Raw genomic sequence first — 22,329 nt, 5'->3', positions numbered from 1 at the left:
GGGTTTTTGAAGCTCTCTAGCTAGATCTTTATGTATGTAGGATATAATGAAGTTGCTGGCCCATCAGTAGATCATAGGACTTTAAAATGAAACTGGCTATTTGGAAAATGACATCACAAGTCTGACTGTAAAACCCACAGCAAATTTGTTGGCCAACTTAAAATGCAATATTTATATTATTTAAAATTTACCACAATTCAAAATTTCAGATATTTTGTAATATTAGCCAAATATCCATTGTGTAAACAATACATTAGTGATGTATCATTTAGAGAGGCATTTCTGGCAAATTCCTGCTTCTATGAGTGTCAGTGCTTCATCACTACCCTTAAACAAGAGTTAACTCAAAGAGTAGATGTGATTGCTATAGAGAAGTTATGTTGTTGAGACACTTTATTCTAGGAGTTAACAGTGCTCAATAAAGTTAATAAGCCTCAAATTAATTTAGGAACACTTCAAATTTGTGCAATATGTTTAAGAAATAAATTCCTCTCAAATTCCTTTTGTGAATTTGGACAAAACCTTCACTGAGTCCTCTTGCAAGAGGAACAATGTAGCTGCTCAATGTGTTTTCTAAAATTGTATCTCAGGGCATCTGAAAGATGTTGTGAAAAAACAGAAAATTCTGCAGTCATTCAATGATCTTTTCTCGAATCCAGTTTGGTCTAATGGTTAGGAGATTATGCTGTAAGCGAAAGACACGTTCGCTTCTGGATTTGGGTTGTGTGGATGTTTATCAATTATAAAACCAATTATACATTGAGGAATTATTTAGACCAAAGTATCAAAACGAACATTTCTCCTTCCCAACTGTTTTTATATATTGAGAATATTATTCTTATAGAAAAGATATAAGACAACGTAGAGAGGCATTTCAATACAGTAATCCAAGACAGAACCAACCCCTTGAGCTGGTCTAAAATAAAAACAGAAAATGCTGGAAAAACTCAGAAGGTCTGGCAGCATCTGTGGAGTTGTTAGCATCCATTGACAAAGTTATTATTGGTCTACCTTGTTTATCTCAGAAACCCAAAGGAAAAGCTGTACAACTGCAGCCTGTACCTGAAAGTGTGGCTCCTTCAGAATTTTGGCCAACTCTGTGGCAGTGTCATTATGATCAACCATGCAGCTGATGTCTTCAAGAATTTGCTTCACAAGGTCCACGTTATTCTCTCTCACAGCTTCCAGTTTGGTTTCTTCAAGTCGCTCATGAGCCTGTAGCAGGCAAACACAGTAACACATGCAATTTCTCACAGCACATTAGCCTACAGGGTATAGGTACAGCAGCAGTAATCGTACAGAACGTACAAGCAGACAAAGGATCTCACTTGACCACAAGAACAAAACTCATCAGAATTGCTCTGGAGACAATTTTTAGATAAGCAATAGGTAAAACTTGAAATATTTAATGAACCTCAAGCCACAAAACTAATCAAAATCTATCAGGCTATTTTACATTAAAAAGTCCATCTTTACAGTTATTCAGTATCACTGATTCAATAGAATTATATACTAGTAAAAACAGGCAAAGTAAACATGAGAAGTTTCTGCTAAAATATATACTGTATTCTGCCCAACATAGCTCTCTCATTACTTAAAGATGACTGATTAAACTTGGAATGTCTGAATAGAAAGAAAGGCAATCAAGTTAATATAGCTGATAACTGAATGTACTATATCCATTCTTTTCTGCTCCCAAATTTTGTTAATGTTTGGAAGGAGAATATTTCCTACTTTGAATCTAGTTAGAAAGAGAAAAACACTCCCAGTTCCGGAACCACAAAGATCAAATGTAAAGTTTCCTATATACTGCTCCAACAATGGACATGATTCTTAACCTCTTTTATAAGTTACATTAATCACAGTTTTGATTAAGCCAGTTCTGAACAAATGACATTAAAAATGTGATGGGTGCTAGTTAAATGTTTTGAACTGAAGTCTTCATTATTTTTTCCTTCTAAGTTCCTCCCATTTCCCTCTCCATTTTTTTCACTATATGTCCAATGAGCAAAACATATGCATGTCTACACAATACCAAATTAATGAGGAAGAACATTTCCTATTCATTCCTGAGTCAAATGCCTGTGTTCACCATACATTTCCACTCAAATAATGAGATGTTCTTGGAAAAGTAATAAGCTTAGTTAATGCCAATAAGCATTGCACTCTGGACTAATTACTGTTCAAACTTTTCATTGTTAAAAATTGCAAAATTTTAGGTTATAACCAAAGGCAGATATGTGTGTTGAAAATTAAGCCAGCCTGTGGTGGGTTTGTACTTGTAACACATTTGCCACGAATGCTCATTAAGGTGAGAGAGAACAGTTTTCAATAACATCCTACCCTCGGGACAAAGTCAATGGTGCACGAGAATCTTGTGGCATTCGGTTCACACTCATTTAAAGGTGACATGCACCTGTCAGCTTCGTGCAGTTGTGATTTTCCTTGTTTAACTCTAAGGCATGTAGGAGAAAAGGAGAACGGGCTCTCGCATGGAGGCGCGGGAGCGGCAAGGGTGATTCAGTGGTGAGAGGGTTTTTGGAGCGGGGTTGAGGGCATGGAGGGGTGGATGAGGGATCCAGCAGAGGGCAGAGAATGGAATCAGGGCATGGATGCCCCCAACTCGATTCGTGCCAACAATGAGGCCCTCTGACTCAGCTAGTAAATAATGATGATGCAAACATGAATAAAGTGAAAGCAATGTACTGTGAAATATTTGCAAGTGAAATTTAATTTTGAACAACACCTACGCCACCTGTTTGCTCTCAGTAAGTCTTATGTTAATGGCAATGCACTTGGGCAGGAAATTGGCTGTGATGCAGAGCCTCTATGTTTGACCAGGGAGGTTAGTAGGCTGCCTGTAGATGTAGCATTGACAACTGATGGCAGTTTTCACCTATGTAAAGCACCCCCTGCTGCCAAAACAAATGTGTTTTGCATGCAGGCCGATGGCGCTTGGAATTATAATTTTTCAGAAAAGAGCAAAAAGAGGGAAAGTGGAAGTGGCACTCAGTTCTGATAATGACATCAGGAATGACAGCTGTTGACAAAATCTCAGCCACTGTATAGTAAGGAAGATTACCATCATTCAATTGCCATAGACCATATAACTTGTATTTTAACAATGGAGTAAAACATCCCACAGTGCAAAAACTTTTGGATAAAAGCCTAGCTTGATTGGTTTGGGAAACCACATGCTTATCACATGTTAAATACCCTCATGAAATTGCAGGTAGACAGCACTGAACATGGTTTCACACACCAGCAAATAGCAGGATGTGGAGAAACATAGAAATATACAAACTAGGAGCAGGAGGACATTCGGCCCTTCGAGCCTGCTCTGCCATTCATTATGATCAAGGCTAATCACCCAACTCAATAGCCTACTCTCACTTTCTCCCCATATCCTTTAAACCCTTTTGCCCCAAGAGCTATATCTAACTCCTTCTTGAAAACTTACAATGTTATGGCCTCAACTACTTTCTGTGGTAATGAATTCCACAGGCTCACCACTCTCTGGGTGAAGAAATTTCTCATCTCAGTCCTAAATGGTCTACCCCGGATCCTCAGGATGTGACCCCTGGTTCTGGACTCCTCCACCATCAGGGACATCCATCCTGCATCTACCTTGTCTAGTCGTGTTAGAATTTTATAGGTTTGTATGAGATCCCCCTCATTCTTCTGAACTCCAGCGAATATAATCCCAACCAACTCAATCTCTCCTCAAATATCAGTCCCGCCATCCCAGGAATCAATCGGGTAAACTTTTGCTGCACTCCCTCTATAGCAAGAACATCCTTCCTCAGGTAAGGAGACCAAAACTGCACACAATATTCCAGGTGTGGTCTCACCAAGGCCCTGTATAATTGCAGCAAGACATCCCTGTTCCTGTACTAGAATCCTCTGGCTATGAAGGCCAACATACCATTTGCCTTCTTTACTGCCTGCTGCACCTGCATGCTTACCTTCAGCGACTGGTGTACGAAAACAACCAGGTCTCATTGCACATTCCCCTCTCAATTTATAGCCATTCAGATAATAATATTTTCCTGTTTTTGCCACCAAAGTGGATAACCTCACATTTATCCACATTATACTGCATCTGCCATGCATTTGCCCACTCACTCAGCTTGTCCGAATCACAGAGTCTCTGCATCCTCCTCACAGCTCACCCTCCCACCTAGCTTTGTGTCATCTGCAAATTTGGAGATATTACATTTAATTCCCTCATCTTAATCATTAATATATATTGTGAATAACTGGGGTCCCAGCACCGATCCCTGCTATACCCCACTAGTCACTGCCTGACATTCAGAAAAAGTGAAGAGAAAAAGATTGAAGACAAATGTAGGTCCCTTACAGTCAGAAACAGGGGAATTTATAAGAGAAACAAGGAAGTGGCTGACCAACTAAATACATACTTTGTTTCTGTCTGCGAACCAGTTTTCTATCCATCTCAATACACAACCCCCAATCCCATTTTACAATCCAATTTCTTATGTGGGACTTTGTCGAAAGCCTTCTAAAAGTGCAAGTAAACCACATTCACTGGCTCCCCCTCATCAATTCTACTAGTTGCGTCCTCGAAAAATTCCAATAAATTTGTCAAGCATGATTTCCCTTTCCTAAATCCATGCTGACTCTGTCCAAATCTGCCAATGTTTTCTACTTGCTCAGCTATTAAGTCTTTTATAATGGACTCCAGAATTTTCCCCACTACCGATGTTAGGCTGACTGGTCTATAATTCTATGTTTTCTCTCTACCTTCCTTTTTAAATAGTGGGGTTACATTAGCTACCCTCAAATCCGTAGGAACTGTTCCAGAGTCTATTGAATCTCGGAAGATGACCACCAATGCATCCACTATTTCTAGGGCCACTTCCTTAAGTACTCTGGGATGTAGATTATCATGCCCTGGGGATTCATCGGCCTTCAATCCCATCAATTTCCCCAACACCATTTGCTTACTAATACTGATTTCTTTCAGTTCCTCCCTCTCACTAAACCCTATTGTCCCCAACATTTCTGGTATGTTATTTGTGTCTTCCTTTCTGAAGACAGAAACAAAGTATGTATTTAGTTGGTCAGCCATTTCCTTGTTTCCCATTATAAATTCCCCTCTTTCTGACTGTAAGGGACCTACATTTGTCTTCAATCTTTTTCTCTTTACATACCTATAGAAACTTTTATAGAGTCAGTTTTTATGTTCCTTGCAAGCTTACTCTGATACTCCATTTTCCCCTTCTTAATCAATCCCTTGGTCCTCCTTTGCTGAATTCTAAACTGCTCCCAATTCTCAGGCCTGTTGCTTTTTCTGGCCAATTTGTATGCCCCTTCCTTGCATCTAATACTATCTCTAATTTCCCTTGTAAGCCATGGTTTGGCCACCTTTCTTGTTTTACTTTTGCACCAGACAAGAATAAATGAGTGTTGCAGTTCACCCATGCGCTCTTTGAATGCTTGCCATTGCCTATCCACCATGATCCCTTTAAGGATGTATATCAACTGAAGGTAGGTAATCTTTCTTCTTCATCAAACATTCTACATACACCAGGAAAGTCACAGAACTTTCTACCTGCTTCAGCTGTGCCCACCATCAAGGTGGCTGAGGCTGATATGCTCAACTCATTTAAAAGGCACCTGGATCTGCATCTGAAGTGCAGTATACTGCAAGGCTACAAACCAGGATTGGAAAGTGGGATTAGAACGAGTGGCTGTTTCTTTCCTCTCTTTTTAGCCTATGCACACACGATGGGCTGAATGGTCTCTTTCTGTACCGTAACCTCTCTATGGTTCTGATCTACATAGTCCTATTCCCCTAGTCCTTCCTTACACTCTCACATTATTCTCTTCAAATTTTTAAAAAGCTTTTTTGCATTTTTCTTCCACCTCTATTTCAGGTAGGACGTTCCTTCTTTTAACAACCAAATTATGAAATCTAATGGATTACATGATGGCGTATTTTGTGCAGAAATTTTTCCCCAAGAGGTGCCTTTCTTTCCCCTTTTAAATTTTCCCTGTTTTACAATAAAAGTGCAAGTGAGAGAATCGGAAATTGTTTTCCTACCACTGTGGCTGCCACTCACTATATTTTGGGCTCAGGTACTGTACTTACAATTATGTTATCATTCGTTTGGAAAAATTACATAGCATTACATAGAAATTAAGGCACTGAAACCAGCTACGTGGCCCAAGTGGTCTACGCCATTGTTTATGCTCCATATGAGCCTCCTTCCAACCCTCTTCATTTAACCCCATCAGCATATTCTTCTATTCTTTTCTCCCTCATGTACTTAGTTTGCTTCCTCTTGAATACCTCTATGCTATTCACCTCAACTGCCCAGAGTGTGGTTAGAATATGGTACTCACTACCATGTGGAGTAAAGAAATTTGTCTTAAATTCTTTACTAGATTTATTCGTGACCATCTTTTTATAGTTCCTAGCTTCAGACTCCCCAGAAGCGTAACATCTTCTCTACATCTACTGTATCAAACCCCTTCAAATTTTATACACCCTCATTTGGTCACCCTGCTTTTTTTTTTAAAAATTAGAGAACAGAGACCCAAACTGTTCAGTCTTTCTTGATAGTTATAACTACTCAGTTCATCCTTGTGAATCTCTTTTACATCATCTCCAATGTCTCCTCCAGAGGCGAGGCAAAAGAAGCAAAGAGCACAATCTTGTTAGGTGGGGGAACAAATGCTGGAACTTGGTTGCATGCAGTATCAACAGTCTCTAATACTATGCTAGAGGTGTATGTGTTACTCACACGGTAGCACCAGACCAAATCAAGCTGGCTCAACTCTAATGTTGAACGTGATATGCTTAAATAATAACAAATGCAACTTATATTTGAACAGCCAGGATTTATATGCTAATGGTGTGCGCATCAGATCACCCATGGCATTCTCCACACAAAATGAGATAATACACTGACTTAGAATTGTAATGTTGTGCAATGTGCACACAATACCTCAGGGCCTCTGGTTCAAAATAAATTACAATCAAATTTTAGTATTAATACATTCTTTAAAAAATAAGGTTTGAGGATCAAATTCCACAGATTTGAAAAACATATATAAACAGCCTTGATCATATGTTTCTTCACCTGTATAATTATCGCTTACTCTAAAGCGAAACAACCAGGATACACAAGATGATATGCAAAATGTAGCACTTTGGAGGTAGGTATTATTGTATAATAATAATAGCAGAGAGGAAAAGTTTCAGGTGGTTCTGGGAAAAGCAGTGCTGTGGGGGGCAAACCTACCGTCCAATAACACTGGAGAAGTAAAATATAGGAGATGTAATCCATGCATGGAACCATGGTTATGCACATTTTTAATTATTACATACATGTACCCATCTACAATTGGCAGAATTTCATCTGCACAGATCTATGCAACCAGATAAACAACATTAAACAAATTCCAGGTGTTTTTCACTTACATTAAAGCAGTTGACACAAATATAATATTGCTACATTAATCTGGTGCTAGTGTTATCTGATTTGAACAGAAGTCATTGGTAAGCAATGTAATTATAAGAGCTGAAATGATTGTTACTTTTACGGTAAATTGATAAATAACCTGTCATTGCGGCATTCCAGTAAACATTTCAAGTTCTGCAAGGGCTATATACAAACAGTTTCAGATCCTCAGTACTTTGAAGCAATAGCTTCCCTCTTTTTTAAAAAAACATGAAGTTTTGCCAATCCTGTAGATTTTAAATGCAGCTTCCATATTCATAATTTGTTTCAGTATTAGATTGAATAACACAGATAATAGCTTCAGACCTCATTTCCTCTTCATCACAAACATTGCTTATTTTCATCCCAAACCTGACTACTCCAGCAGCCTCCTTTTTAGCTACCCTCTTTAAATCCAACTTGTCCAAAATCTTGGTACAGGTAACCTATCCACACCAAGTCTTATTCACCCATCACCTTGACTTTGCTGACCTGTATTAACTTCCTGTCTCCAACAAAGAATTAGTGGCATAGTGGCTGCTACGGAACTAATAATCCATCTTAGACCAATGATCTGTCATAATAGCTGACTGTGGTTGTGGACTCCAGTATTAGATATTATATGGCACTCTGTACTATATAGAGGGTTACCTGACCTGGTGGTCAAAGGTCAGATAGCACATGTTGGAGCCTGTCTTGATAGAGTTCAGACAATGCAGTATGTGTTCATGTTAGGAAAATGTGTTATTAATAAAGTTAGCTCAGCTACAATGTCAACGGCCTGTGTGCATTGTTAAAAAAGGAAACAAGAAACAAGGTGGTGTTAGAAGTAAACTAAATGCAACAATGGAGATTGTGAAACCACCAACAGAGTTCAGTTTGGAGGGCAATCTCGCAGAAAGGGGAGGAGGTGGTTCTGAGAGTGATTCGAGCTGTACCCCACAGCAATGGGCAGTGATAAAAAGAAAAAGACCCTCAGGTACAGGATTCCATCTTTCTTCATATGCAGGGGAAGAAGCCCTCGAAGTCTATAACACATTCACATTTGAAAGTGATGAGAAACAAAATGACTTGAAAGAAATAATGGAAAGATTCGAAGCTTACTGCAGCCCTAACAAAAATACCATGTATGAAAGATGCCAATTTTTTACGTGCATGCAAGGCAGTGACAACATTAGTCAGTACGTTACTGAGCTGAGAAAACAAGCTCAATCGTGTGGAGTTGGAGAACTTGAAGAATCACTGATCAGAAATAGAATAATTGGCAGGATCGCAAATGACTCTCTGAGAGAACGGCTTTTGAGAGAAGTTGATCTCATGCTGGAGAAAGCAATAAATATCTGCAGAGCAACTGAGACAACAAATTCCAGATTAAACAGATGATAGAAGATGATAAACTGCACATGGTCAAGCAGTTAGTTGCAGTTAATTAGAAATAGTTCTGGGAAAGAACAAATAGGCAGCCTGAAGGTAAAAAGAACAAAACTGCTATTAAAACATTTAAATGCAGCCAATGTGGAACAGAGCATTTACCACGTTGCTGTCCAGCCTATGGAAAGCAGTGTAAGAACTGTAATAAACTAAACCACTTTGCCAGGATGTGTAAATCAAAGAAAGTGCACACGATTGCACAAGATGACACAGACACTGAAACTGAACTTTTCACTGGTGCAGTAACAACAAAGTCCAAAGACGACAAATGGAAGGTTGATTTAAAAATTGCCAACATAATAGTGAAATTCAAGATTGACACAGGTGCACAAGCAAATGTCATTCCCATCAGCCTGTATCATAACATAAGCTAAGAAAAACAGCAAACTAAAACAAAAGGTGAAGCTGTCTACAGCTGAAAAAATTGCTGTGGAAAGCAAGTGCACACTTAAAGTGAACTACAAAAAACAGTTTCAGCACTTCCATTCATAGTGGGGAAAACTGATGCAAAACCCATTCTTGGAATCAAAGCTTGTAAAAATCTGAAGCTAATCAAGAGAACAATGACTGTCACCACTGATAACATCCTGAGTGAGTATAAAGATGTGTTCCAGGGTATTGGCTGCCTAAAAGGAGAACTCACCATTAAGATTGATGAAACTGTGACATCCAAAAATACACCCGCTCAGGAAAATACCAGTAATGCTGAGAGATCGATTGAAAGCAGCGTTGGACGGAATGAAGAAACTTCACGTCGTCAAGAAAATTGAAGAACCGACAAAGTGGATTAATCCAATTATAATTGTAGAAAAATCAGATCGGAATCTGTGTGTCTGTCTAGATCCCAGAGACCTAAACCAGGCAGTACAAACGTAGCATTACCAGCTGCCTACAGTAGAAGAGATCACGTGTAAGCTAGCCGATGCTAAATACTATTCAGTCTAGGATGCGAGTTCAGGCTTCTGGCAGATCAAGCTGGATGAACGCAGCTCCTACCTCCGTATCTTCAAACACCATACAGGCAATAGGCTTTTACACTTATCTTTTGGTATTAATTCAGCTCTGGAGGTGTTCCACAGAACAAGTGAAGCAGCTGTTTGAAGGGATAGTGAGTGTGGAAACCTATATCGACGATGTGCTGGTCTGAGGAGCCTCATGAGAAGAACATAACCGCAGACTGAGGCAGGTGCTGGCCAGAGCTAGAGAAAGGAACCTCAAGTTGAAGAAGGAAAAGTGCAAAACTGGTCATGAAATCAAGTACTTGGGGCATGTGCTAACAAGTGAGAGACTGAAGCCGGACCCAAGTAAAATCTAAGCAGTTGTGAACATGCCAACCCCAGAATGTAAGAAAGACTTGGAGAGGTTTTTGGGAATGGTGACCTATCTTGGGAAATTAATTCCAAATATGTCAGACCTAGCAGCAACTCCCAGAGAGCTTCTACAAAATGACGTAAAATGGTACTGGGAACAAGTTCACCAGGGAGCTTTGACCAGTCTGAAGAGAACACTGACCCAGATTTCCTTCCCTAAAGGACATTGGTAACCAGATGAGTTTTTACAACATGGTCATCATTAGACTTTTAATTCCAGATTTTTATTTAATTCACCAAGGCTCCTTAGACAGCATCTTCCAAACCCACAATCACTACCACCTAGAAGGACAAGGGCAACAGACAGATGGGAACAGCACCACCTGCAGGTTCCCCTCCAAGTCACTCACCATCCTGACTTGGAAATATATCGCCATTCCTTCACTGTCACTGGATCAAAATCCTGGAACTCCCTTCCTAACAACACTGTGGGTGTACCTACACCACACGGACTGCAGCAGTTCAAGAAGGCAGCTCAGCACCACCTTCTCAAAGGCAACTAGGGATGGACAATAAATGATGGTCCAGCCAGCGAAGCCCACATCCCGTAAATGAATAATAAAAAATAGGCACCAGTGTTATCGTATTACAACGTCAGTCAACCGGTCAAGATCTCAGTGGATGCTTCAAAGACTGGCCTGGGAGCTGTCCTCTTGCAAAATGAGGCACCAGTGCCATACGCTTCAAAGGCAATGACTGAAACACAGCAGTGGTGTGTCCAAATAGAGAAAGAAATGCTGGCAATTGTGTTTGGCCTAGACCTTTTCCACCAGTTTGTCTATGGCAAGGACGTGGAGGTAGAGTGTGACCATATGCCTTCGGAAGCTATACTTATAAAGCCCCTGAACTGTGCACCACCAAGAATCCGAAGATCACTAATGCACCTGCAGAAGTATCAGATCAGAGTTAAATACAAACCGGGCAAGGAAATGTCCATCGCAGATACTCTGTCACGTGTATACCTACCCATCACGGAGGAAGAGGATAAAGAAACGGAAGTACAGGTTGACATGCTGACAAAAACTTACCTGTGGCTGTAACCAAACTGAATGAGATCAGGGAAGTTACAAAGAACAACACCACCCTGAGAAAACTGCAGCAGATTGTACAAACTGGCAGCCCACACATCGGAGCGCAGCTCCTTCTGATGTACAAGAGTGTTGGAACTTTTGTGAGGAACTTCATTTAGCAGAAGGAACACTTTTCAAGGGAGAAAAGATCAGAATCCTACAACACCGAGGAAAGAAATGCTGCAGCGCGTATATCAAAGTCACTTCGGCATAGAAACACGCAGAAGAGCTCGAGGTGTAATATATTGGCCTGGAATGGGGGCACAAATCGGGGAAATGGTGAATGAATGTGCAGTGTGCCAGAAGTACTGTAAATCACGACAAAAATAATCACTTCAATCACACAGTATTCCAGAGGGGCCCTGGCAGAAAATTAGAGTGAACTTATTCACATTTGACAACAGTGAGTACCTACTAGCAGTAAATTATTACTCAAAGTTTTTTGAGTCTGTACTGCTGAGAAATGATAGTAAGAGCATCACTGTAACAAATCATTTAATATCAATTTTTGCTCGCCACAGCATACCTGAAGTGCTCATCTCAGATAATGGTCCACAATTCTCAGGCACTAAGTTTCGCAAATTTGCACAGGACTGGGAGTTTTGCCACACACTAGGTCAAGTCCCAAATATCCACAATCCAATGGAATGGTGGAACATACTGTGCAGACCTTAAAACACCTGTTGAAGAAGGCAAGGGCGCACGGAAGAGACCCCTAATTGGCTATCCTGGATTTCTGGAATATTCCATCAGAGGGCATTGGATCATCTCCAGCACAGCTCCTGATGGGGAGAAGACTAAGAACTAAGCTTCCAACTGCACCCCAACTGTTATTTCCACAGCCAATGAGCTGCAGCATGCAGGACCTGCTCAAACTGAGACTGCAGAAGCAGAAACAGTACTTTGATTGAGGTGCCCGACTTCTGCCTGACCTGGACACAGAAGAGACAGTGAGGATTCAGCATGAAGGGATCTGGAATCCTGCTTTTGTCGCAGGAATCACAGGAGAACCAAGGTCTTACATAGTGCAGACTCTAAACAGACAACAGTACAGGAAGAAACGGAAATTCTTAAAGAAAACAAAATGGAATGCAACCCTGCTCTGAACCAGAAAGTGTAGATGAAGATCAAAAATCAGAATGCACTAATGAAGCAACAGATAACCAGACAAAGTTTGAGATTCTGAAAACTATCCAAGGGATGACAGTGACACTGAGTTGGAGAAGGCCCTTTGTCCTTCAAAATCACCTCTGTCACCAATCAGAACATCCAGTGGAGGAATTGTGAAAGAAACAGAGATAAAGAGATGAGTAAAAGACAAAACAGACTGATCAAAACAGAGTGAGAAAGAATAGATGAGAGACTTTGTGTACTTGAGTTGTATAAAAGATTTTTTTAAAAAGGAGAAATGTCATGATAATAGCTGACTGTGGTTGTGGACTCCAGTATTAGATATTATACAGTACTCTGTACTATTTATGGGGTCACCTTACCTGGAGGGGGTTGAAGGTCAGATAGCACATGTTGAAGCCTGTCTTAATAGAGCTCAGACATGTAGATATGTGTTCATGTTAGGAAAACGTGTTATCAATAAAGTTAGCTCAGCTACAATGTTGACGGCCTGTGTGCATCATTAAAGAAATAAGAATAAAGGCACAAGACATGATCTGGAGACAGGAGTTCAAACCCCACCATTGCAACTGGGGAATCTAAATTCAGTTAATTAAATAAAGCTGGAATTTTAAAAAGGTTAACATCAGTAATTGTGACTATGGAACTACTAGGTTGTTGTAAAAAACCTCTCTCGTTCACTAATGTCCTTCAGGTAAAGAAATCTGCTGTCTTTACCTATGCTGGCCTATATGTGATTCCAGATCCACAGCAATGTGGTAGATTCTTGACTGACTTCTGAAATAGTCAAGCAAGCTATTCAGTTGTACCCAAGAAATGGCTCACCACCAAATTCGAGGGCAATTAGAGATGGGCAATAAATGCCGGCCTTATCAGCAATGCCCACATCCCATGAATGAATCAATTTTTAAATGAACCAAGTGCTTAAAATTCTCATCTTTATCTTTAAATACCTCAATGGCTTTACCCCACCCTCTTTCATCCTCTTTAAAACCCCTAAACCCATTCATTAACACTGACCACTTATGTACTCTCTCCCTACCCATCACTTGCAGCAAAGCCTATTCTCATTTTTGTCCCAAAATTTCTCCTTCAAAAACTTGCTCAATCCATCTCTTTAACAAAGCCTTTCAGCACCTCTACTATCTGCTTTAGTGTCAATTTTTCCTACATAGTGTGTGAAACACCTGAGGATATCTTTTATGCTGAATATATAAATTAATGTAACTGTGGTGAATAAGCCCTTATAAAGCATTTAAAAGAACTGCAAGTACAGTACCTTGGCAAGAGATCTGACAATAGGACTCTCCATTATTCCTTTGAGGAAGATGAGGTCTATCTCCTTAGCTCCAGTGGAGATGGGCAACTCATTGAGATTGTCCAATACCTGCTGCATTGCTGCTGAGGAAATATGAAAGTAAACTAAAATTCAGCACCAATTAATGAAACTGCCATAAGTAACCACAATCACAGCTGACAATTTTAAACTTATTTCCATTCAGATTATTTTATGCAGATATCAGGCTTCATTAGTGGATGGCATATATTAAAAAAAATCAAAATTGATTTGAGTTATTCATGAACATAAGGAGATTCCCAAGGCACAATTTTTTTCTGATAAATTGTAACTGCACTACTTTGCAAGTTCAATTCAAGTGCAAAGTCTCACACATATTCTATCTAGAAATGGAAACCCATGAGCAAAACAAATGTGAAGTTACCACATATTCACACTGCATTAGACAAAAAAAGCAGAAAAAAAAGTAATGGAGAGGAGAAACTGAATATTACTGAAAAGCTTTTCATCATGCACTCATCAGGACAAATGCAAGAATACCAAATTTCAACCTATCATAATTTATACTACAAGAGAAAAGGATACTGATTGGTTAGCAAGTTGACTCTGATTGGCCACAGCATTGACACGGAGAGGAAAAGCTATGATTGAAGTGTAGGCAGATTGGACTGAGCAGCCCAGGAAAGAAAAATGTCAAAGATTATAGACAGAATGGGTTACAGTTTACTAGTCACTTAATTTAAACTACAGAATAATTTGAACTTGAATGAGCTCAAATTGCCTCCTGTGCCATCTTATTTCAATTGCTTATCTTGCATTATTAGATCATTTATATTTTTAGCGCAAAAAAAAACTTTGGATTAATTATTCTGAGTGGAAGAGGGAAGAGAACATAAGGAGACTCTCTAATGCCACATAAAGTGAGTCCAGAATGAGAACAAAACAAACCCCCTCACAATTCTGCTCCCCCCCACCCCACCACCCCACCCCCCACCGGCACACCACCCCTACCCTAAATATTGTTAAGATATCAACCACATCATTTTTTTTAAACCCACCGTAAAAAGGCACAATCAAACTGCTTGCTTAGTGGTCTCCAAATCATACTCTCGTCAATCCTTTCAGTATCTTGGGTGCATGACAGACGAACAAGGATGATATTAGTGCACTGTTCCAGTTAATGCTCCCAAATTTGGAATGCAATTTAGAGACCATTAAACAAGGAGAACTTAATTGAAAGCACCCCAAGAATCACAAAAGCTATGAACACCAGAAAGCTGTTGAGAAAAAAAATCCCTGTGCATTGATGGGAGTCTCAATGCTCTGTAACAACCAGAATTGTTCCAATTTCAAGGGTTCCATCCAGCATCTTTCATGGAGGATATCACCTGTAGGTCTGCCTAAAGTTTAATCTGTTTCCTTTCTTCCCAGTTAAATATTCACTCCACCTAATTTTATAATTTGTGGTGCCTCCTCCGAATCTACTGCCTCTCCTAGTTTGTTACCATCTCCAAATATGAACAATTTGCATAGAATTTCTGAATTAATCATTGATGTAAATTATAAACATTAATCTCTGGGGCCTTTTCTCCCTCTCTCTTAACGCAACGTCACCACAACCAAATCCTCAATTGTTTTCTACCCTACAGCAAAGCTATTATACAATTCCCAGAAAATTTGCATTTATGTCAGATCTTTCATGATTCATAATTCATGAATGAATTATTCTGAAGTTCGCTGAAGCCAGTTACACACAGGAAGATCTCACATACAACAATAGAGATGAATAAGCATTAACCTGTTTTGGTGACAAGGTTGAGAAAAAAATATTGGCTAAGACACAGAACTCCCTGCTCTTCTTCAAAGTACCATGGGAGCTACTGCTATCACCTGTATGGGCAGAACGAGTACCAACTAAGAGTATAAAGTTGGCACTGAGCCAGTTATACAGAGAACAGTAACTGATGATGCCTTAGTTGTAGCAATCCTTGACAATGTCAGACAGCCATGCACCTGACAGAGCCTCTTGCTTGAGGGTTACACTGGATTCAACGGCTGCGGCCAGGATCAATCAGGATACATTCCCCTAGACTCAGTGCTACAATCTGTAGCATTGGAGAATTACACCTATTGCATGTGGTCATCAATGGGAGTCCTAAACCGTATCTTGAGAACATGCATTCGTAGTATCAAAGACTTGCAGCCATTTGATTCTTTAGAAGGATAGGAAAACAACCTTTTCAAAAGCCAACCTTGTGGCCAATTACATTTCCCTATCTGTCCGAGAGCAGTGCATCAATATAATACAAGAAAAGATGCCAAATGGGCACCTTAAAAAGACTACACTCTCCTCCCAGCTGCATCTGGCTGGGATTTTCTACATCAACAATGTGCAATACATGAAGGATGTTCGGAACAAGTAAGCATTTCAATCTAATACAGCTAATGTGAAATTAAGCTGCAGTGCAAGCTTCAAATCCTACAGGTTTTAATGATGGTATTAGAATTCACAAATTGCCTCAATTAGCCATCGTCAATGCCATCTTCAAAAAATTCCAACATAAATTAAACTTACTTGCTCAGTTTAGCTCCAAGTGTTAATCAAAAGTAAAGAGGTTGGTAAATAAACTGCGAATAAGCTGTTCTGTAGCTAACTCTGTGATTAGAGCAGAATGCACTGTATTTAGCAGTCATTGGGAGCTGGAAAAATAAAGTTTGAGGCAAAAAACTAAGCAGGGCCTCCTGTCCTCTACTAAAACACTCAGAACACATTCCTTCCCTGCACCAAATCCTTCTCCACCAATCACAAGAGGACATTGGATCAACTCTTCTTATTCCAATCATGTTCACACCTGGTGCTTGCTGTCTTCACAACAGGCTCTAGCAACATTCCGTCTTCACCTGGTAACAAATGCTAAACATTGAACTCCTCTGATAAATGTTTTCTCGTTTCACAGTCCAGCTACTTTATTTCCATTGGGCACCTCCCCATCTTGCTTGCAAATTGCCACTTTGTGCTCTCAAACATCGCATGGAAGCCCCACATATATGCACATTCCTTTCTGAAAGCCACTCACCAACTCTCTCTTTCTACAGGATGAGATGGCTCACTACACAAGCAAGACAAGCACAACCAGTGGAGAGCCGACTTGCATCCAATTCCACTAGCTTTTTCTCAGCGGACTCAGCTCTGGTACTTTGAATTCTGTATTTTAACTGTAACAGGATCCGAATGACATAATTTACATTATGCATGTAGCAACAAGGCTCCTGCCTGTTTCTCACAGTGCTTCAGGCATCCAAAAAGAAATTTGTGCCATTAAGATGGTGGTAGATGGGAACAAGGTGCGAAGTTCTCCAACGCGATTTCATGTCCTCTGCATTAGGAGTAATTTCAACTCGCCACCCAGCATGAAATGGCTGAATGTTAAAAAATCACCTCTAATGCTATGAAATCCACCGCCAAGTTAAATATTGGATAACTACATTGTTACTGATTATATCACTTTTACATTGCAGAGCATAGTTAAATATCCATGGCAGTTTTTTTTAAATTGTGCTCATCAAGGTGTAGCTGGGGAATGAACTTTTCCCATTGCAGACACCCAGTGTCGTCAGCAAGCACTCTCAAGTCAGGTACAACATATCCAGGTGTAGTGTCAAGCTCCTTTCTCTCGGCCTTTACACGTCCCAGCCTAGCCCCTTAAGCAAATCACCCTCGATTGCACCAATGTGACTGCCTCAGGCCCCTGAATTTGCTTTGAATTGTAGAATCATACATCATAGGAGGCGGCTATTTGGCCCATTGTGCCTGTGCCAATTCTTGAAAAGAACTATTCAATTAGTCTCACTGCCTTGTTTTTTCCCCATTGCTGAGCAATTCTTCTGCTCCTTCACAATTTTAGCCAAGTTTTGAAAGTTACTCACCCAGAAGGTGAAAGGCCTCATCTAACTTACCCGTTCTGTTCCGATTTTGGTTTAAATATTTCCCAGAATAATCTTGAAAATAGCTGACCAGCACAATTTTACCAAATGTGAACCAGAAAGGAAATGCTGTTCAGTGCCTTTTTTCAGTATTCCATTGTTTTAAAATGCCAAATACAAACTTATTTTTCATTAATATACAGTTCATTTCAATCAGATTGAAGCATTTAGCTTCCGCTGAATAAAAGTGGTAGATTTAAAAATGCCTTTTTCCCTCAAGTGTTCCAGTTTATTCCTTTAACTAATTTACTGCATGTTTAACTGCATCTTGTTCAGTTCTTACAATGTAAACATTGCATGTTACCTTAGCAACAAGAGCATCATGACAACCATTTTTTAAAAAAAGGTTAACACACAGACAGATTTTGCATATTCCACTTCATTATTCTGGACAGAGACCATCACAAAGAAATAATATATGGCATTTAACTTTTACACATTTGGATATGGGTTATTGTGTGGTTTATAACAAAAGCCCATTATTTGAATTAATCCATAAGTTCAGAATTAAGATATGAATTTATTAGTAAGTGTCAGGGTGGGAGAGAGGGAGAGAAAACACTAAAGTGTATCATTAATTGGTCAAAGAGGAATTCTAATCACATTATCTAGGAGTTCCTTTTGCCTCTATTCTTTTGCTGAGCCAAAGCTCTTTAATCATCCAAAACTAAACTGATTCTTAATGCTAGGAATCAATTGTATTTTTTTTCTGTAGATAAACACTAGAAAGGGGGAAGGGGTGAGGGGGAGAAGCAGATTAAAACATGAAGATGAAAATATAGATGTGAAATACCTACAGCACACACCTCATGGCAATGGATCTAAGAGTGGTTTTGGCATGAGCCCACAAGTCCTATCTCCAAAATCTCATCCCAGGATAAGCATGTGATTCAAATGTCTCCAACATATTGTACTTTAGTCCCTCTCAAATGGAAAGAAAACTAATCTGTGGAAATATTTGCTTATCCCAGTTAACAAGATTCTACCATCCCAACACCAAGACAATCCTTTAAGTTTCAGACTAAAGGTAGGGCTGTCAACTATGGCTGGACATATTCCAGGAGACATCAGCGGAACTGATGTTACAGAAAGCCAGCAGTGTGGTGGGAGCAGGTCTGGAAATGTTTGAAATACCAATTCATTCCCAGAATTATCTCTGTCCAAAATACATCCCTGCCTAAAGAAATTAACATGAAAAGTGCATATTATTCTGTTAAGCCCCCTCCCCTGGTTTTGTGTTGTCCTGGGTAAAGGAGGATCCAACCTGCAAACTCCCAGCTCCAGTTGTCCTTGGATCATTTAAAAGTCCCGAGCCGAAGAACTGTTGTGACCAGAGCCACAGCGCTTCAATGTTGTACTTTTGGAAGCGAAGTATCCACATCCAATCAGCTGGAGTGTCTGAACGTTTGGCAAGCACCGGAGGCACAGCTGCAGGCTCCACCAGTGTCAGCTGCCTGCATTAAAGATGGCGCAGACCTAAAAAACACAGATGGCAAGTATGGTCTGTGCACCTGCTCCCTTTGCCACTGACCTCGCAATCTAAAATTTCCTGGAAGGCTTTTTTTGGCCAACGGGAGCTGAATGTCGATTCCAGGAGACTCCCAGCCATTCCGGTGAGTTGGCCATCCTATCTAAAGGCGGCATAAATTCTTCTAACCTCACCTCCCCCAATTTTCTGATTAGTGCAGAATTCCATTAAGGAAAGCATTACAGTTTCACAATTAATTGTGCTGGATCCAGAGATACTGAAAACAATTCTAAAAATGTTGAGCATATGCAAAGAAACATCACATCTTGATTTAAGGCTGCAAAATCTCTCTCATTAATGACTGCACACATAATTAAATCTCTCATATCACTAAGGGTGAGCTTAAGTTCTTCCTGTGTACGTGCATGTGCTATTACTCATGCTCCATAGTATGCAATTAACATGACTCAGAATCTTTATTGTCTCTATATGCAATGCAATACCTAATATCTAAATTGTACTATGTGTGCTACTATTTAGAAGTGATTATAGTGTTGTCAAGGACAAGACAGTAAAAGAAAATACGTTGGTACACAGTCCGTATCTGCACTGGTTTCCCAAATCTTAATAAGTTGCAGTTAAAATGACAGGCATTAGTTCTGCATCTAAAACAGGAACCATGCTTTCCTGGTCAACTGAGATGGCATGGCTGGTGACTGTAATGTTACAAAAGAAAACAAAGCTGTGATATTGAAGAAAATGTGACCAGTGGTTTGTAGTTCTATTCAGACAGCAGTCTGAATTTCCTCAGAGGCCATTAATACATAACTGCTTTCCAATCCATATATTTTGATGGATTTGGGATTGTATTTGTAATGTGTACACAATAAACACACCCAACACTAAAGCAAATATTAGTTGCACAATGACCTGCATAAATCAACATGTTCTTCCCCCACCCACTCCCCACCTCTCACACTCACAGCTCAAACTTCAGCAAGCAAGGAAAGGGAGGAAAGAAGCAAGGTCCAATAATACAAAAATAAAACATTGTAATGACAACAGAAAATGCGGGACTTATTCAGCAGGTCTGACAGCATCTGTGGAAAGTAAACAGTTCAAGTCAATTACTTTTTATCAGAAGATGAAGTCAGAAATGTGCCTGTTTTTAAGCAAGTACAGAGGCAGAGAGATCGTTGGGAGTTGGAGGGCCGGGGGGAGGGCGGGGGAGAGAGTGGGAGTAGAGAGCAAGGAGAACAAAAAGGAAGATCTATGAGAGGGTGGAAAACAGGAGTGATTGAATGACAAATAGAATGATGGTGCAAAGCAAAACAAGGTGGAAATGGAAGTAAAGAAACTAAAAAGGTGAACCTGGAAGTGTAAATGATAAAAACAGAACCATCACAAGTACCTGTTGTCTGAAAAATGGAAGCAGTAACTATGGCCTGAATCTTTTGGTCAGCGTGCAGGGACAGGCCCTGCTCGCCAACGTATAAAATGACGCATGGTGACGTCAGGCGTGCGTCCCAACGTCACCATATGTCATTCCGATCCTCAGTTCGGTGGGCACGATCAAAGGCCTATTAAGACCATTAATTAACTAATTAAACTGATTCTCAGGGCTGCCTGTCCAACCTTAAGGTTGGCGGGCAGGTGAAGAGCCCAGGCGGCCTTCACATTTTTCATGGAACCTCATCCACGGGCAGGATGAGGTTTCAAGAAGGTTTTATAACTTCAATAAAATTCATAGGCATGTCCCAACTCATGTGACACTATTACATGAGAGGACATGTTCAACTAATTTTTTCAAATTTTTTTTTCAGGCTTTTATGATGAAATTAAACTCTGAGGCAGCTCAGCGCCTCGGAGATTTCTGCGCGCTGGCCACAACTCTCTCTCATCCCCCCCACCTGCACAGCGAGCGCTGAGAACTTTTGGGTGCATGTCACACTGGGCGGGCCTTAACTGGTCCGCCCACGTAAAATGGTGGGTGTGCAGCCGATCGCGGGTGGCGATCAGCTGTGCGCCTGTCTCCGCCCAGCCCGGACAACGGGAAGAAAATTCTCCCGTGTTCTGAAATTGTTAAATTCAATGTTGAGTCACAAAGGCTGTAGCATGCAGAATTGGAAGAGGAGATGTGGTTCTTGAGATTATGTAGGAGGAGGATGAAGATAGAGTGGTCAAAGTGGGAGTGGAATCTAGAATTAAAAAAGCAAACTACTGGAGGTTCATGGTCACATCTGCAGCCTGAACAGTGGTGTTAAGCAAAGCAATCACCCAATCTCGAATGTATTGTCTTTGCTGCTCACAATGTCTAAACTAAATTGAAAATAACAAAAATATATTACTGGATTCATGTTGAAGCTATGTTTGGGGCCCTGGATGGTGGAGAGGTGGTGAAAGGGTAGGATTTTTTCTTTTTAAAAAAAATGTTTTTATAGGATAAGAGTTGCCCTCCAGAAGGTAGCAGTGAGCAGGCTTCTTGAATCAATGCAGGCCATCTGGTGTACCTACACCCACAGTGCTGTTCCAGGAATTTGACCCAGTGACAGTGACAGAACAGCGATATGGTTCCAAGTCAGGGTGGTGTGTGACCTTCAAGAGGAATCTGCAGGTGACAGTGTTCCTATGCATCTCCTGCCCTTGTCCTTCTAGGTGTAAGATGTTGCGCATTTGAGCATCGGTGTGGAGAGTGTGAATGTTTAAGGTGATGGATGGGCTGCCAATCAAGCAGGCTACTTTGTCCTGGATGGTGTCAAGCTTCTTGAGTGTTGTTGAATTGCATTCATCCAGGAAAGTGGAGAGTATTCCATCACACTCTTGACTTGTGCCGTGTAGGTGGTGAACAGGCTTTGGGGAGTCAGGAGGTGAGTTTCTCACCGCAGAATTCACATCATCTGACTTGCTCTGTGCTCAGAATATTTATATGGCTGGTCAAGTTACTTCATTGACTTTAGGACATCAGATGTCATAAAAGACGTTATATAAATGCATGTTTGTTTACTGGAAGACGGCCTGTCCCTACAGAATCACACCCAGTAAGGTCAGCAGCTTCAGGAAAGTGGAGGTGTGTGACTTGTATCTAAAAGGAATCACAGACCAAAAACAT

General features: G+C 40.3%; 1 protein-coding gene across 9 annotated transcripts in view; it reads right to left on the bottom strand.

Moving 5' to 3' along the window:
- Nucleotides 1-22,329, bottom strand: part of LOC121276203 (MAGUK p55 subfamily member 6-like) — a 141,236-nt gene that overhangs the window by 39,878 nt on the left and 79,029 nt on the right. For 5 of the 9 annotated variants that reach the window (XM_041184358.1, XM_041184350.1, XM_041184351.1 and 2 more), the window contains 2 exons: nucleotides 13,751-13,872; nucleotides 1,063-1,215 (listed from right to left, as the gene is read on the bottom strand). In XM_041184358.1, the coding sequence (XP_041040292.1) occupies nucleotides 1,063-1,215; nucleotides 13,751-13,867 (270 nt within the window). In that variant the 5' untranslated portion in view covers nucleotides 13,868-13,872. Of the gene's footprint in view, nucleotides 1-1,062; nucleotides 1,216-13,750; nucleotides 13,873-19,016; nucleotides 19,126-22,329 lie in introns of those variants that run through there. The other 4 variants (XM_041184349.1, XM_041184352.1, XM_041184356.1 and 1 more) reach the window with 2 other exon arrangements.

Source organism: Carcharodon carcharias, chromosome 3, assembly GCF_017639515.1.
Source record: "Carcharodon carcharias isolate sCarCar2 chromosome 3, sCarCar2.pri, whole genome shotgun sequence".
In the NCBI taxonomy this organism is placed as follows: domain Eukaryota; kingdom Metazoa; phylum Chordata; class Chondrichthyes; order Lamniformes; family Lamnidae; genus Carcharodon; species Carcharodon carcharias.
This window is presented reverse-complemented; position numbering and strand designations above follow the sequence as displayed.